Here is a 17230-nt window from a genome sequence, read left to right as displayed (position 1 = left end):
ATAATTTAACTTTCAGTATTTAATGTGGACATCTTGAGCTATTAAACTGTCATGGAATTCAAGTATTATGGCCACTTTTTAAACCATCTACTTTGATATACTACAAACAACAATAACTGTTTTATCAAACTGCTCTTTGAAAGTAGTAATAGCTGCCACCACCAGGCAAAGAGAAGAGCGCATCACTCCAATTTCACCTCATGACGACACAAACATTTGATGTAAGAAAAGACATCTTTGTTTAGCTTAATTTCCTACTGTATTTAGGTAGGTATAGTAAAGGCCGTCCATTTAGGTTCTTTGATGGTCTACATCAACCAGACTTATTGTACGTTTCTAGAAACACATCCAAAAATAAAACACATGCATACGTACATAACTACACAAATCTCCCTTCAAATTCCGTTTTTAGCAGTTAGTGGTCTTTTTCAGTAGTTAATCTGCTGCAGGCTGTCACATGTAGGTCTGTGTATGTTGCAGTCATCTATATTGTCTAAGCATGTTGATAGCACAACATTAGCAATAGCACAACAACTTTTCTAGTAGTCAGCTCTTTAATGTAGGTCTATTCTATGTAGAGTTTGAAAGCATTTTTTGCATAATACACTCCCTTTTGTTAGTCAAAAAATTTAATCTATATGAATCGGATTGGGTATGAGCTGAGGCTATTAAATAAGGATACTGGACTTGTGTAACTGTAACCCCAGCATGCATGCACAAACCACATGGTATACATTGACCAATGGGCAAGCATAAACTCGCGTTTGTTGTTATAAATCACATGAAGTAGATATGTTTGTCTGACGTCTGACATGCAATGTTAACTGTTTAGGATGTAAGAATTGGGTTTCAGATGCTGCAATAGTGAACCAACACTATTACAAACAAGTTCTAGAAACGTTACGAGAAAGGGTCACAAGAAAGAGGCCACATTTGTGGGAAAATGGTTTCATCCTTCATCAAGACAACACGCCAGCACACTCAGTACTTCACCATCTTCCCTGTTCACCTGATCTAGCACCGTGTGACTTTTTTCTTTTCCCTAAAATCAAGCCTGCCCTCAAGGGAACCCATTTCGAGTCTGCTCCAGAAGTGAAGAAAACGATAGAGGTTCTGACAACTAATGGACCTGCTGCACCACTTTGATCTGTGAAAGACCACAACACAGTGGTGTGCAGTTGCAGAGGGGGGATATATTGAAGGGGAAAGAAACTGAAATTTAAGTTTTCTTCATTAACATTGAATTACAGTATTTGTCTCATTATTTAATAACCACACCTTGTATATTAGTCCATACTTATACTTGCTCAACCACTTCAATTAGGCCATTTCAGCAGTGGTGTCAGCAGCAGTTTTGGAGGACAGAAATGCTGCTCTGGCCTGATTAGGAGGCCTAGATAGAGAGCTCTGATGGGATAGGCACGCTGCCTGCATCTTATGACTAGTGTCCCAACATGAACACCTTAAACTAGAGCAGCTCTAGTTTAAGGCTCCAAGCTTAGCATGGGTGGTAAAGTATGAATTGAATCCCATTTATAAAATGGGATAGTAAAGAGAGACTTACCAGCTGAAGTATATCCTCATCTTTTGGCATCACACAAAGTTCAAGAAAGTCACCACTGTTGGGGAACAAAACAAAAAAATACTTAAAAAAAAAAAAAAAAGCACCAACCGACCAAGAATCAACTAAAAAATTTATATTAAATCTCACCTGTCTTGGATCAAGGATATAACCTCACAATAGGCTTTCCCAATGATGCTTGCTCCATTCACCTTCACGATGCGATCACCTAATAGGCAATAGAAGAACAGTAGTAATGACATCAATAACAGAGAGGGGTAGTAAAAGACTGTAAGCTTTTTTTTTTTTTTTTTTTTTTTCCCCATGCACATGACAAAGAAGATAGTGCGCCTTCAGAGAGATAGTGGAAAAAAGCAAATAGCCTAAAGTCAGTCACCTGATGTTGAGGTTTCCAGTAACTATATTGCAGGTTCCCTCTATGCACTAAACCATAAAATCGCTACATTAGCTACCAAATAAAAAAGCAGAAAAAAGATCACTTCCCTTGTCCTTGCTAGTGTTTTGCCTCAAAGCAAGAATAGTGTCAAGCCACTTGCAAAAACTGCACTCCTTTAATTTTTTTCCCTTTGCTTTTGCATAACATCAGTGCAGTAGCTTAGAGAAAGTTTTCTGCTCTGTATGATATCATTCTCCATTGCTGTAATGTTATGACTTCCGAGTTGTTATGCTCCCAGTCAATCACAAGTAGGTTTTGGTTAATGAAGGAGACACATTGATTGATATCTGATTATTACCTGTACAGAGCCCAGCTCCGTGAGCAGGGCCACCTTCCTTGACTTGCTTCACGAAAATGGTGTCCATCGGTTCTAGCCTATTCCGCTGTCTCCCTGATGATAGTAGAGAAAGATATAAATTAATATAAATGACACCAACAGTACACAATGTAAGCACATAAAAGCATATAAAATGTATTCTAGGTGCATTTTCATCTGGTTCCCATGTCAAAAAGCCCTCACTTATTTATAAAATTCAGAGCAAAAACTGTAAAACTTAACACTGAGTAACAGACAGTAAACTGTTACACGGCATTTATGTGAGGAGAGAATGGCTATGTATGAGAATGAGAGAGAAACTGGGAGGTTTGTCACAAGATTTGGAGGCATGTGAATCAACATTATGACAGCAGAACAGGATGTGTTCTGGCTGGTGCTTGCCCACATTACAACAGTTTTGAATAGTCATGATCATTAATTGGTTCAGAGAAAAAAAATCTCAATAGGGGGAAATTGTGTGGTTTTAGAGAAGGGGATAAAAGCAGCTAAAGAAAGGAAAACCTGTTTGCTCATGCTGCTCTTGTCTCCTAGCAGCTGCATGGCTGCAGAAAAAAAAGAAGGAAAGAAAAGAAAGAGAGAGGGTGTGAGAGAAAAAGAGACTAAGAGAAGGTAGAGTGACAGTGTGCTCAGCTGCACAACTCCCACTCTTTCCTTATAAACTGAGAAATAGCTCTGGGCATAGCCAGAGAGCAGCTGAAATGCTTCCCCAGTAGTTAACATTCTGGTAGTGAGTCAGTGCATGATGGCTCACAATCTACACTGGCCAGCATGAGAATAGGCATGATAGTTGGGGGGAAAAAACGTAGCACAAGTTGTTTAAAAGTTCAATATTCTTACTATCATCAGAACATTTGAATAAATAAGAAACATGACTTTTGGCCCTCTAATAATTACAATGTTACCAGTAACTTTTAAATGTTTTATGTTGGTACTGGAAAAAAGGGACACAGGTAAACAAAAGGCTCAATATCACTTAACGGTTAATTATTCTCTTGAACCAATCTTTTCAAAAGCCTCATGAATACAAACTCACTTGTGCCTCCATTTTTCTCTCTTCCACACTTGAGATTACTCATGCAGAATCACATTCTAGAGACTGACATTACGTAACACTGCAACAGGAGTCCCATACAACTATAGCCCTGAGAAGGCTCCCTCTGGTGGTATAGTGTGGTACACTACATCTCCATTTCCACAATGGAGCTGTTCATGAAGTTATATGAGCCACCATACACATTTAAATGTATGGTGGAGTTTAGTTGTGTTCCTCTGAAGCAGGTAACTCACCATTTTGCCCTTGTCCAGGGACCCAAATGTCTGTGCATTAATAATTTCTATTCTTCAACATATACTTATCATCTTAATAAGAAATAACTGTACATTTTGCACAATGGTGCTTTCTTTTTATAGCATTATATATAATTTCAACTAGATTTAACTTTGCTCTACAAGACTACTCTGGGCAATAAAAACATTTTCATTCTTTACACGTTTAAGCACCACCCAACCATAGAAATCAAACTAACTCATACTTGGCACGTAACAATTTTTAAAGAAACACTCCCAACAGCTTTGGAAATGCTTTGTTTGCTGTATTACCAAAGGTTAGATGTGTAGATTAATATCAACTTTACTTCTGTGTGTTCAGTAACAGTGTTCAGACAAAAAATCTAAATGTGGGAGTGTTCCTTTTGAACCAGAGAAAATCTTGTCCAAGAAAATCAAACATTGCCAGGTTTCATTTGCACCATTTCATTTACTTGGCAATTGGAGAGAGAGAGAGAGAGGCTTGGTAAAGAATATGATTTGCCTGAATTGGCTACAGTTGGCTGATGTTAATTCCCATTCACTGTAAAGATAATGAACACTATTTAAAAAAAAAAAAAAAATTGCAGAATAATTTGTAAGTTAAAACTAAACTTACATCAGCAAATGAAGACTGTACAAAATGACACCACTTAAACCTAAAGAAAAACTAAATGACAGCTGCTGATTGAGGTAAGACAGTATTTCTAAATATAAAAAAGAAAAAGAGTGGCGAGTTGACCAGGGAACATTAGATCACAAGTTCACCCAAACTTGACCCCGGAGTTGTGACAGAAGAGCTCAGTCTTGTTGAACACCAGACTCTAACACAATAAGTTAATTGATGGTGGTATGGCACTGAGGAGGGACAAGAGCAGCATACTCATAAATGTGATGCAACTGTTTTCATGCTTAAATCCATGTTTGAGCACAAATTGCCTTCAATTCAAATCAAACCACACTTCTTCTGAATGATCAGTTGCGTCAGTGGGCAATCAGCACAATGACATCATTGATCTTTCCAGCAACCAATGGTAAAAGAAGGAGGTCTAAATTTTGTTCCCACTTTTGTTGGCTTAGACTGTAGATTATGAAATACAGATAGAGCACATTTAATTCTTGAATAGAAGCTATGAATTTATAACAATCACACCGTGCCACCTGGGGATCACATAGGTGCTGCTATTGACTGAAAACCTAACTCATAAGATTTAGGTTAAATTTTTCAAGTCTTCAAAATTTCCAGGAGGTATATTAAAGATACCCATGTGATTTGGATTCTTATATGCCATGTTAAGTGTACTTTTATTCTGAAGAGGCCATTAAGTGGCAAAAAAGAAAATGTAGAAATAAAAAAAAAAAAACTCAATTAGAGGCATGAGAGTGGAGCTCACTCCTTCAACCGTTTGCTCTCCACCTGTTGCAAGCCAGTATTTGTGTCTTTAGGGCCCAGCCTGGACTCAAATTATACCAGGTTGTCTTTTTTGTCTTTTTTCTTCTTCAATTCTGGCCTCATGCCTTCAAGCTCCTGTGTCCAGCATTATGCAATTGCCAGGATTCTTTAATATTCTCTTTGCTTACTCAGTCCAAATGGCAAAGCTACTCACAAAAAGGTCTTCTAGAGTGTTTCTGTTTTTGGGTGAAACATAAATCCTGACAACTTTAATGGGAGCTGGCTCTTCTATATTGTTATGTGAAGTTCAAACAGCAACACTGAGCAAGCTGTGTGTATGCTTTCCAGCTCTTGTTGATGAAGAAATCACAAAGGTGATCACAGAAGTAAGAGTTCAAAATTGGAGCAGAGACAATGCATTAAAGTCATCTGCTATTCAGAGCAGTCATCAAGAGAAACACCTGTGTTTAAGCAGAGATTTTCAACTGCGTGTCTGCGCACATCTACATAATTCAATATGTACGTACGTCACATACAGTCCATTCAGGATTTTAATTGGATGAAAGCAATAATTATCATTAGTACAGGACTGCAAACTAATTCAAACACGTGTTGGCAAGTATGTGCAGATGACAATGCGACTGTGCATCCTGCTTTCTAATGAACAGTTCATTAACTCACATCTATAGCTGGGCAACACAGTGTTACAACATCAATACTGTGCTATTGCACAAAATAAAATCTTATATTTTAGTTATTGTAATATTTCTCGGTGTTTCTTGTTAAAAAGAATATATGGTTATAGGTCACAATTTTTCAGTTGCGCATATGAACATTATATCAGATTTTGCTTGCTGTAATCTTTCTTCCTGTTCATATTGGCCATTAAAATATCTATTCCTAACATAGTGCTAATGTAAGTGATAGGGTAACAGTACCCACAGTCATTTGTCTGTGAAAAAAGCTTATATCTAACTACAATGAGGCCTCAGCAGTCTGACTTAATTAAATCAAGTGGGTATTTTCCAAAGCTAGAGCATTTAATAAGAAATTCACTGTTAGTGTTTCCCTGGAAACACTAAGAGTGGAGGGACATTAACACAAAGAGGGAATTTTATACAAAGACCAACTTTGGAAGATATCAACTTGAATTGACTGTCAGTCCGCTGAGGCCTCATTTTAACTTCTGATGAACTGGAATGTATATTTACAAAGACCACAGACTGTGGATTTTGTCTCCTATCCATTTAATTGGAAGCACATAAAGAAGGGCTCTTTAAATGGCCAGTTTCAGCAAGAGGAATACTGCTAGCTAAAACTGTATCAGTGTAAATACAGGCACCTGACCATAGTTTTAAGACGAACTTGGAAAAACTGAGCAAAGATAAAGCCTATATGAACCCAGCAGACATCAGTATGAATGTCTCAACCTGTAAGGTCAAAATATCAAATTACTGATTTTTTTTTCCCTATAAAGATTTTTTTCTTGTGTGGACATTTTTTATAAAAACCATCAACAGTCCTATAATGAAATTATGTCAAGTACATAGATGTGGTATTAGGTTAAATATATTGTGATAATAGACAAACACTTTCACAAGCTGAGGAATGTTGAAAAACAGATTTACAGGGTGTTTAGTTGTGCCTATAATAATTACTTCCTCAACATGTGCAAAATGAATTACCATATTGTTTTTCTACAAAAACTAAGCTCTCTGAGTAATGTACTTGTCTAACAGAATTACCTATGTCCACCTGAACGAATTCCACTCATAGCAACCTCTTCATGGTCAACACATGGCAGCAGACGAAACAGAGAGTAAAGCCCACAAACAAGCTACTAAGATATCACCTCACTGTGATGACATCAGGATGGGACAGGCAGTTACACAGCTAACTCAACCAAAGAGAATTCCTGACAGGAAATTATAAATGAAATATAGTCTGGTTGGGGAATCCCAAACAAGTACAGTACATCTTTTGCTTCCTTCATGAAGAGTCTCATGCAAGATTTCAAAGGTTTTAGTTGGCAACCACAGGGTAAGAAATTAAATTGAGACTTTCAAATTAGTTGTATATGAGAGAAGGCTTGCATGATCAAATTCAAATTGTGATGTTTTGGTATCAGACATGACAATGGTCAAAAAAAAAAAACTGCTTAAGATGAATCTGATGAGTCGAGATGTATTCAGCAAAAGCAGAGGCATGACAAATGAAGGTGTTATTTCTATAAAACATCAATCTTAAACGTTAAGTATTTGATTTCAAAACCCTTGAGGTAAATACTTTTTTTTTTCAAATCTACAAACTTTAAAGTATTTCCTGCAACTGCAGGATCCTTTACAAAATTTATAGAACATGACTGCTGGCTCCCACCTTTATTGTCTTTTTGTGAAAAATGACAAAGGAGTAATTACAAAAACACTGCTTTAAATGCATAACCACAGGATTTAGAAACTATGTTGGAGAAGGTATAGAAGTAACAAATCAACATCAACTCATGCCATAGATTTTATATCAGGAGTCTACATGATATAAGTGAGAAAACTTGAGTAGTATTTAGGCTAACATGAAGAAAGAGGGTCAGATAAACATAACCCAGTAAAAACTGAAGCCATCTCTTTCTGACAACCTTTTTATGGTGAGACTGAAAACCAGCGAGTACAACAAAGTGAAACAATATGGAGAGGTGGGTCAGTGCAGGACAGAAACAGGTGGTGCTGACCAAACCTTTCATGCCTCCACAAAGGTCAGTGACACACAGGTTCTATTGTTTTCATCGCATAAGGAAGCAAAAAGAGCCAAAGAGTGGATGGATTAAGAGTCATTAGGAGTCAGAGGCACTGCTCTGACTCAGCAGTGTTGAAGGGCAGGCATGGAGAAGAAAAAGTGAAAAGGTTTTCTGCTTACCTCTGCGGCCATAATCTTCCTCCTGTAAAAATGTAGAAGTATTCAAGTGAGTTTGTTGCTCATGGTCACAGAAATAAGGTTATCAGGCTTTTTGTTGACTCTGTTATCTTTCGTGCTAAGCAAACAACACTCAGGTGTATGAAACTAATGAAAGCTTCTGACAAGTTTAATAATAAGAAGAATACTGAAATTTACCGGGAAGTAGTGCATGGTTGATTCCGGTGGGTATACAATGAAGTGCCGCAGGGTGAAGCCGAACCCTTGGGAAGTGCGACGTAAATGCACGGTTTTAGGTCTCGGCCATGAGAACGTCTCCTCCTCTGTTGGGTTTTGCGCTGCAGGAGAATCAGCCAAGCTTTTCCACTCTGGACAGTCATTCTGCAAGAACAGAAAGGTGGAGGAAAAATGTTTAAGTTTTAAAATTCTAAGTAGTCACAATTTCACTTTTACACACAAAGATATCAAATAGATTTCTGCTTAAAAAAATGTAGGGAAGAAATCTTGAAACTGAAAGTGAAAATGCTGGAAAACCCCACATGCTGCAATCCAAAAACAATGTTACTACAACTACACTTACACTAAAGCCATCCCCAATTTAGACAAATCAACAAACTACCTTTTCAGTGAAGTGAGTGCACAATAACACTAAGTGTCAATCAATCAGTTAGACAAAGTTAGACATGGTTTAGAGAAGAAAGAGGTTTTGAAAAACATTATTGGCGGTACTATGTTTACAGTCAAGTTGTCATATCCCATTTTCACAGCTGGAGAGTAGAGCATGTCAGGCTTCAGGGCTTTGGACACCCACTCCAGTGTTTACTGACTATTTATAGCCTGACACCTTTGTGGTATAATGTGTGCAGCAACACCCCCGCTTTACTCAGATCTCCCCATATCATATTCCCTTGTCCCAGTACAAATTTCAGTAACAATCTTGTATTTCCACACTGAAAAATGTATTTTTCCACATCCTGTCTCAACCCCCCCCCCCCCAAAAAAAAAAGCATAGACTTTCCCTGACAAAGTGAGGAATTTGATGAGCGTGCATTTGCACTATCTCTGCCTGAGCAAATATGTGTAATGAGCAAAATGTCACAAGTGAATTATCTGTATATTGTAAGTATTTATAAGAGGTTTGTCCACTTGTGAAGGTTAAAAACTCTGCTGATCTGACTTGATTATTTTAAATAAAAGAGAAATATATAAATATAAATATAAATATAAACAAATAAATCTGGATAGCTTCCTTACTTGATTCAGCAATTAAAGGGAGTAGTGAATGAGCCAAACCATATTTCACATAACAAAAATGAGCAGCAATTTGTTCACACCAACTTAAAAACAACCACCATCCCATTCAGTTGGTTAGAGTTTTTCACAGTATGAACATACAGCCTCGTTCTCAAAGGCTCATTGGAAATATATTGTGTGCCTGGAGGTGTGCACCAAGTTAAAGCATGTTTCACTGTGCTCTTTGCAGAATGTTTTGCTGCTTATTAGCAACCAAGCCTTTTTTGCTTTTCAAACTTATATTACTGAAAGAGACAATAACATAAACCACTTGAATCAAAGCATATTTTAAGTGGCAGCCTGAGCTGATGAAAACACAAAAGGAGTTTACATGAACTTACCATAGACAGTAAGGACTCACAGCACTACTTCGGCTGGCTGGGAAACACAGCTGCAGGTGCAGCTGATACGCATGTATTTTGATGAAACTAGCAAAACAGGTTTTACTGTGTATAACCAAGCTTTGGCTGTTCTCTGATACCTGCGCTTTCATGTTGAAGTTTGTGTCTGTATGAGCCTTGGGTGCCTTCACACAACCAGAAAACCTGCAAATCCATACCCAGAGAAGCGCATGTGGTGGTGACAATAGATCAACTGAATGTTTGAAATGCCTGCATTGCTCCCCTCATGTCTCCAGAGCAAGCCAAACCCAGTATACTGGATCTGATTTAGCAGCCAGTAGACAGGGCAATTCCCAAGCCTCTGATCTTTAGATGTAGACGACAGAAGGGGGTGTGGGCCTCCTGACAGACACATGCCAAGCAGTGTTATCATTGCCACTTGCATAGTTAATTCTGCTGTGACATTCCAAGTCAATAAATTCCAGACCCACATTTTCCCCCAAGGTTTCGCTTTTCTCTTATTTAAAGGAGCTATGCGTAAGTTTTGCTATTGCAACATGGCAAACATTAGCATTAACAGCAGTTTTTTATTATTACTATTATTATCATTATTATTATCATTATTATTATCATTATTATTATTATTATATATAGTATAGAAGAAATGTTGCAAGTTCAGCATCAAACTTCATCCCTTTACTCGCCAACAACTGTCTCCGGCGGTGCAAAGCAATGCCCATGTCAACTCTTGTTTTGCATCTACTTCTATTGCTTACGTTCTTCTACTGAAGTCAGAATGCTAAGCAGCTAGCCAGACCGTCTCATCTTTCCAGTAGTGAATCACTGTAAAGCCCTGAAGACGTCGCACTACTCAGAGGGTGTATTATAACCTCTTGTATTCCGAACACGATGGCTGAAGCTCTCGGCAAGACTGGTAAGTAAACAACTGTTAATGCTAATTGTGCCACTGTAGCGTTAGCAAAACTTATAAACAGCTCCTTTAACGAAAAATTTCAAACGATTATTAATATCAATTACTAAGAACAGAGATCAAAGCAAGACTTGGGTGTAAACCCGATAGACCAGATTAATAATGCTTTCAAATAACCATTACAAGAGGCCAAAAGAGAATCAGCATAAAAGGAGAAAATTATGAGATTACTTTTCATGAAAGGAGGCTAAAGAGAAAGCCACATGACAAGAACACCCACATCATGCCGATCCTCTCCCGCCCACAAATGAATGACTGTCACCTATTTATGAATCACTAGAATGCCAAACTGATATTTGTACTGGGTGAGGCAGCTGGGAGAGGGTTTTCAGCAGGCATTTGTTCCTCTACTGGATTACTCTTGGATTTGAGCAGGGACTATGCCGGTGTCTCAGAGAAGGAACACTGATTTTAACCTCGAGTTCAAAGTCAGTCTGGTTGTTGTCAACAAACCCCATATCAACACCCAAACCAAAAATAAACTGATCCTTCCAACAAGTACTGCCTGCATAAAGAGAGCCTGATTTAGCTTATTTCTCTGTGTTATGGACCTCTATTGTTGTTGAAAACATCTATAAGCCACACTGTAATGGCTGAAACGTTCCTTCATAATGATGAACAAGGGTGCTGTAATTTATTTTGAGTAGTTCCCCAAGAGACTGATACACTGTTTGTTTAGGTCATTTCCTGAACTTTGTTAAGCCTTTTCCTTTCAATTCATCCCCGATTCATGAATCAGTTTCTGCTGCTCTATATGCATAGCCATCATACAACAGCCAAGACATGCCAGCCATGGAGCTCTGTGGAGAAATTTGTAAGACATTGTCTTATATGTGTTTTACAGCACAGATATGTGACCAAGCCAGACCAATTCTCGTCCTTTTAGATTGAAATTCTCCACTGAAATAACCATTTTCAGACATTTTTTTCCTTGCTTAACAAATGGTACAGTTTGTGTCGGTGTGCATGTGGTCATTTTCAGAGATGTTGTAAAGTGAGACTACATGAGTGGTTCCACTGCCACAGAGATTAGAGGGCAGGCCAGCCAATACCACCCACTAACATCAGAACCTTTAGGGGAAGCACTGTACATGCACAGCTGTTTACACACCACAAAAGCTGGTATCTGCAGGCTAGCAAAACACTGAAAAAGAAACTGGAATTTCCACCTTGCTCATTTTTAACAAATATTATGAAACCACACTGCATGGCCTGTATGTTTAAAAACCTCTGCTGACATCACTAAATGACACATTACAAGGACCACATGACATCAGCTCTAAAAACATCAGACAAGTACACAGGCTTAAAATGCGAAGAAACCTCGTTCTCTGTGGGCTGCTAAATTCTACACCACATCCCATCCAAACCAAGCACTTAACTGTGAAAAGCCTAAGATAATGATACAAAGGGCCACTGGTGAGCCCAGGGCGTTTCAGTCTTGTAGTGCAGGACAAGTTTAGGAGTATCATTACTCAGCCTATGTAGACACATGGTGTGTTTTGTGCATGACACAATTCTAGCTGTAACATACAAGGGGCCCTTGGCATAGTGCTGTGGGGTACTGTTCATACTGGATGTCTCTTAACTATTGGTAATTTTTCTAGTACAACATTTCTAACATCACTGTTTAAAAAAGCAAAAACATGACTGATAAACATGGTTAGTAGTTCTGTAACACAGGAGAGTGTGACATGTATTTTGACACTTGTGGGGCTGAGCAACACATTTTTTACTAAAACGGATATTTACATTCATAAATCGTGCTTCGTAAATGTTGGTACAGGCCTATGTGGTGCAATCAAATACATTCTCCCTGAAATATTACCTTTGTGAAGCTAGTAACGTGTCACTATGATATTATATACACTGACTCAACTCTACAGGCATTTTTGAGGCGGTACATTGTGGTGATGTTGTACTGGACAAAAAGGTGCCTCAAAACTCCCCATCCAAAATGTCATGGACAAATATGGAAAGTAAGATTGTGCTTATTCATATCAGCAAAAATATCCAATATTAATTTTATATTCCATTATTGTATGCGAGTACACATACACAAAAAAAAAAACATTTACACTTTCGAGAGAAACCAGGAAAGACAAACCAGAAGCTCACGCATAAAACATATGGATGCCATATGGCATGTATTGGATAAAGTAACACTGAATTAATCTAGGCTGTGTATCACCCTTGCAAAAGTCCAAATGCAGAATTTATACATCCCACTCTGCTCTGCAGGATGAAATAACTAATGCCTTAAGCTTCCTGAGGAGACTGGTTTCAAAAATACAGTTGTCAAGTTATTTCTCTCACAAAGCTTTACGAAAGCTGTATGTTGAACATAAACTTTTGTGTCAATAGATTGTTAAGATGTTTTGCTCGTTTGAAATGATAATACTCAAAGATTTATGACTAAAATCATTTGGGCTGTTGTTTTTGTCTATACCACATATCTCTAACCTGTCATTCACTTGTAAGAAGCAGATTAAGTTTGCAGTTGTTCTGACAAAAGAAAACAGCTGTCAGGTCACTAAAATATCTCACTCAGTGTCATTAATGTTGAGTGATTGAGTGTTCAACCTAATAAGTGAGCTATTTAAACAAGAAATACAAAATGTCACAGGCTCTCCGCCTGAGATGACATGGATCTTTACACTGAGTACAGAAATCAGGAAAAACTGAATCACATAACCCATCTCTCATGTTTTCCCCTGAGACACTGCAGACACAACCATAAGGCAACAGGAAGTAACAGACTTCTTCTATCCAATTTAAGGCCAATTTTCTCTTCCGATTGCCATCAGTTAGCCATATGATGCCTGTGCATGGTTCTGTAAAAGGCAGCCAGCCTAAATGAGATAAACACTGAGCTTTAATGAAGACTGTGGGACCAGGGGGGTCTGTTTGTCAATAGCCCCCTACAGTGCTAAATATGGATCATGCTTCAGCATCAATAATACATTTCTCCCCATTCCTATTTCTGTTGTTCTACTGGAGCATAAACAGCAGATATGCAGTTATTAGGAATCATGAAAAAGCTACAAGTCTACTCATCACACAGGAGTTTCAGATTAATCATATGATATAGTTTGATACAATAAATACCCGAGGCTAATATAGAAAATCTTACCACAGACACAGCAGACCGATCTAAAACTTTAGATTGGACACTGAACACTGAAATTATGTTCTGTGATATGGCACAATTAAGTTGTGATTATTGTAAGATCTCTGTTTCATTTGTTTTCGCAGTTAATTGCTGGGGGTGTCTAAATGTCCTTTACTTTGCCCGCCTGGGACAGTAATCCATCCTCTTTTTTATAATCACTACTGCTTGATTACAGCAGCAACAGGGCCATACTTTCTCTGAATAAAAACAAAAGGCACACACCCATTTATCATCTACATCCTTTCACCCATCTCTGTCAACAGAGACCATCACAAGTTGCCTTTGTGCAAATTACACATTTAGAAAGTGGTTTTAAAACATTCACTTTCAAATTCTTCAGTCATTAAATCCATGGTGTCATCATTTCCAGAAAATTCCAGGACCAGAGACTCCAGGGGGTTTCCGGCTCAAAATTAGCACATGAATTGGTTTGTGTGGTAGGCTTATTAGAGGGACTGCTAAAAGAAGGATTTCCACTGACTGACTTTTGCAGAGGCTTTCCCTCACCCATTACTAACACTTTTGCAACAATTCTATTTTGTGTTAGATGATAAAAATTTAAGTCATTTAACATCTCTCACAATAAATACAGACACCTATATATATTGTCTGTAGTGATTTTCTGTATCAGAATTATGTGCTTTTAGATTCATTCATTCAACTCTTTTAGAAGTGTGCAGAAGTTAAGATGGTCTATCCAGATGGTCAAAAAGACAGAGGTAAGCACATTATCTCAGTTTGTTTTTTTTAGCTATGACAGTGAAAAAGACAAGGATCAAGCACAAGCTGTGTGTGCTTTAGTGTTTTTTAGTGTGTGTTTGCATAAAGTTAACTGGTATATCTTTAAATATCATTGTGCTTGTTTTTTTTCCTGTTTTCCAACAATGTTTTTTTGTTTTACACTCTTTTGGACCTCCCCTAATAAATTTCTTTTAGGGATATGATATTTGGCATATGACACCAAATAAATTCATAACAAACCGTGTACTCTATGCCTGTTATTGGCTAACTGCTTTAATATCTTGTTGATTACTGAAGGTCCTACTCTCATGTGCTTTGTCTAATGATCAAAAAATCTAATTCAGTACATCTAGCCTGTTAGAGGTGACAAAATAAGAAGCTTTAGAGCCCTCTTTACAGACTATTCACATAGAAGCAGGGAGGTTTAAGTGAGGAATGAATATTAGATTAAAGGCAGTGGAGGAAATGAAAGAAAACTACAGATTCTATAAATAGGTGTCCTTCCATTTCAAAGAGTACGAGGGTGCTCCTTCATTTACTATGAAGGTCTTCATTCAGGCGCCAAGCTTTCAGAAGAGCAGATGGTGTCCTGTCTGGTATTATACAGCTTAAAAATCTAAGAGACTGGGCTTGAATAAACTACTTCAATGCCATTGTCTCCTCCCATTTCCACCAGTGATGAATTTGATTAAAATTTCAAATCTAATTAAATGCTGTGTTGTCTCTTCATCTACTATGATCAACCCTAGCTCTTACAAGAAAAAAATAATGAAGCACTCAGACAACCTTGTGACATAAATCTGATGGTGGTAATTATCAAAACAACCAAAAGAATGAAGCACTAGTGAGATAAAGGACAAAACAACCAAAACAAACCCAACAAGAGCTGTTACAAGCACAAACAGCTGGGCCAAAGTGTCAAGCACATTACTCCCCCTCTGCACCAGATTGAAAGCATGGGGGGGACACTGAAACCAGAGAGTCAGTTGCCCCCAAAACCACTTTCATGATCAGCATTTTAAAAATTTCAAAGTCTGAGGTTTGATGTGGTTGTCTTTACCTCACAGAAAGAAGATCTTGCTTGTTGTCTATCATCATCTTCACAAGAATTAACCCAACGTGATGCCATCATTCAACTTCACTTAAAATCCTGTTATCCGTAAACGCCCACATCGAAAACGCAGCTCCAGCAGGATGCAAGAAAATATATGATGTTCCACTCTGTCCAATTTACACCTCCATCCTTGCTTGATTTTTTAGTCCATCTGTAGGAGAGATGGGGGAGAGATGTTATTACAGCATTTTGTTTCGTTTAATAACAGGCACATTTGTGAATTAACTCCTCAGATATAGAATCTCACACTGTTCAAAGGTCTGCCAAACAACATGACTCAATACCGCAGTTGTTTAAGGCACATAATAGTTGACCATCTGTGCTTAATTTTGGACAATCAACATTATGCAACAGGTCCTAATGCTATTTTATACCTGGTGTTCTTGTGCCTTGTCTTTACAGAGTTTTACACTCAGATACTGGGAAACAAGCTGACTTGGTATAATAATAACAACAATACATAAAACATATAGCACAATTTGACCAAATGTGAGCACAGGTCGCTTAACAAAGTTGCTAACTGTTGCAAAAGTAATCCAAGCAAATTGTGCATAAAACTGAGTGCGTTTTTAGCACATGCAGACGACAGTGATATGACGCACGACATCATCGCCGCATTATTCATGCAACAACAATTTGGGCTTGTTGTCATCAGCTAGAAACAACAACGTGCATAGTCAACACTGCATAATGAATGACCAGCAACAAGTGGACCACAGACGGGAGGCAGGGCAAAATAAACGTCATTCACATTTGAAATCCTGTTGTAACAAACCTTTAGAAGCGGGGTTACACAGTTCAAGTCGCTTAAGTTCACTATATTGTTTGTATTTCAATGATGAAGCCACAGAGTTTGTGCGTTTGTGAGGGTGAATCTAAATTCCTCTTTTAGACCTCGATGGTCAACTGAGGCAAGAACAGAGCGTGTCGAGCTGTTGTTCTCCAGCGAACAAATTAAGTAGCTTTTTCTTTGTTATTTTAATGAAACATCAGCACAAAAAAGTCGAAAGGGCGATGTGAGACGCTGTAGCCATTTTCCACGTTATTAACCTTCTGTACGCCGCCCGTGAAGCATGTACAATAGGCAAAATCAACAACCAAACCAACTGCGGCAACAGGCTGCTAGCGCCGTGGCTAGCATCCATGCTAACGGCTGGAGTTTAAACAAAGTTACCTGTGTAGTTGAAAAGCGTCAGCACAGGCGGGCAACGGCGGCGACGGTTGTCCTTAAAAGCGAGTAGAAAAAGTAAAAACATAGCGTGGGAGCTCCAAGGTAGTCAGGCGTTGTCATAATTTAATATATTTTGAGTACAAACTGCTTCCCGGTGATTACTCGTTGGCGCATGGTGCAGTTTGGTAGCTGGAATTTTTTTTCGCTTCCAGCGTTCCCGACTCTCTGGGAGTCCACCTTCGGGCAACAGGACACTCCGAGCCAATCAGAAGCGGCGTTGTATTTGACGGGACCAATCAGCCGCCAGTTTACAAGAAGCGGCCGCTGCTCTGGTAAAAGGTGGCATTTTTTAACGTCCCGTCTTAGAGAGACACGGGGGTCACTCTCAGGAGGACAAAGGGGAAGTAAATTACTCGCACTAGATGGGATTTTCAGTTCTGCGTTTTC

The 17230-nt window shown here is 38.4% G+C and overlaps 1 protein-coding gene across 1 annotated transcript in view; it reads right to left on the bottom strand.

Moving 5' to 3' along the window:
• arhgap21b (Rho GTPase activating protein 21b) overlaps positions 1-17030 on the bottom strand; it is a 37534-nt gene extending 20504 nt beyond the window's left edge. Inside the window, exons 1-7 of the mRNA XM_071491495.1 lie at positions 16787-17030; positions 15559-15763; positions 8159-8341; positions 7964-7985; positions 2317-2409; positions 1712-1790; positions 1565-1619 (exon numbers count right to left, since the gene is read on the bottom strand). Coding sequence (XP_071347596.1) covers positions 1565-1619; positions 1712-1790; positions 2317-2409; positions 7964-7985; positions 8159-8341; positions 15559-15630 — 504 coding nt within the window. The 5' untranslated portion in view covers positions 15631-15763; positions 16787-17030. The remainder of the gene's footprint in view (positions 1-1564; positions 1620-1711; positions 1791-2316; positions 2410-7963; positions 7986-8158; positions 8342-15558; positions 15764-16786) is intronic.
• Between the last annotated feature and the right edge of the window lie 200 nt (positions 17031-17230).

Source organism: Trachinotus anak, unplaced genomic scaffold (genome assembly GCF_046630095.1).
Source record: "Trachinotus anak isolate AG129_WGS33_773 ecotype Australia unplaced genomic scaffold, CSIRO_AGI_Tana_v1 ptg000012l, whole genome shotgun sequence".
Classification (NCBI taxonomy): Eukaryota; Metazoa; Chordata; class Actinopteri; order Carangiformes; family Carangidae; genus Trachinotus; species Trachinotus anak.
This window is presented reverse-complemented; position numbering and strand designations above follow the sequence as displayed.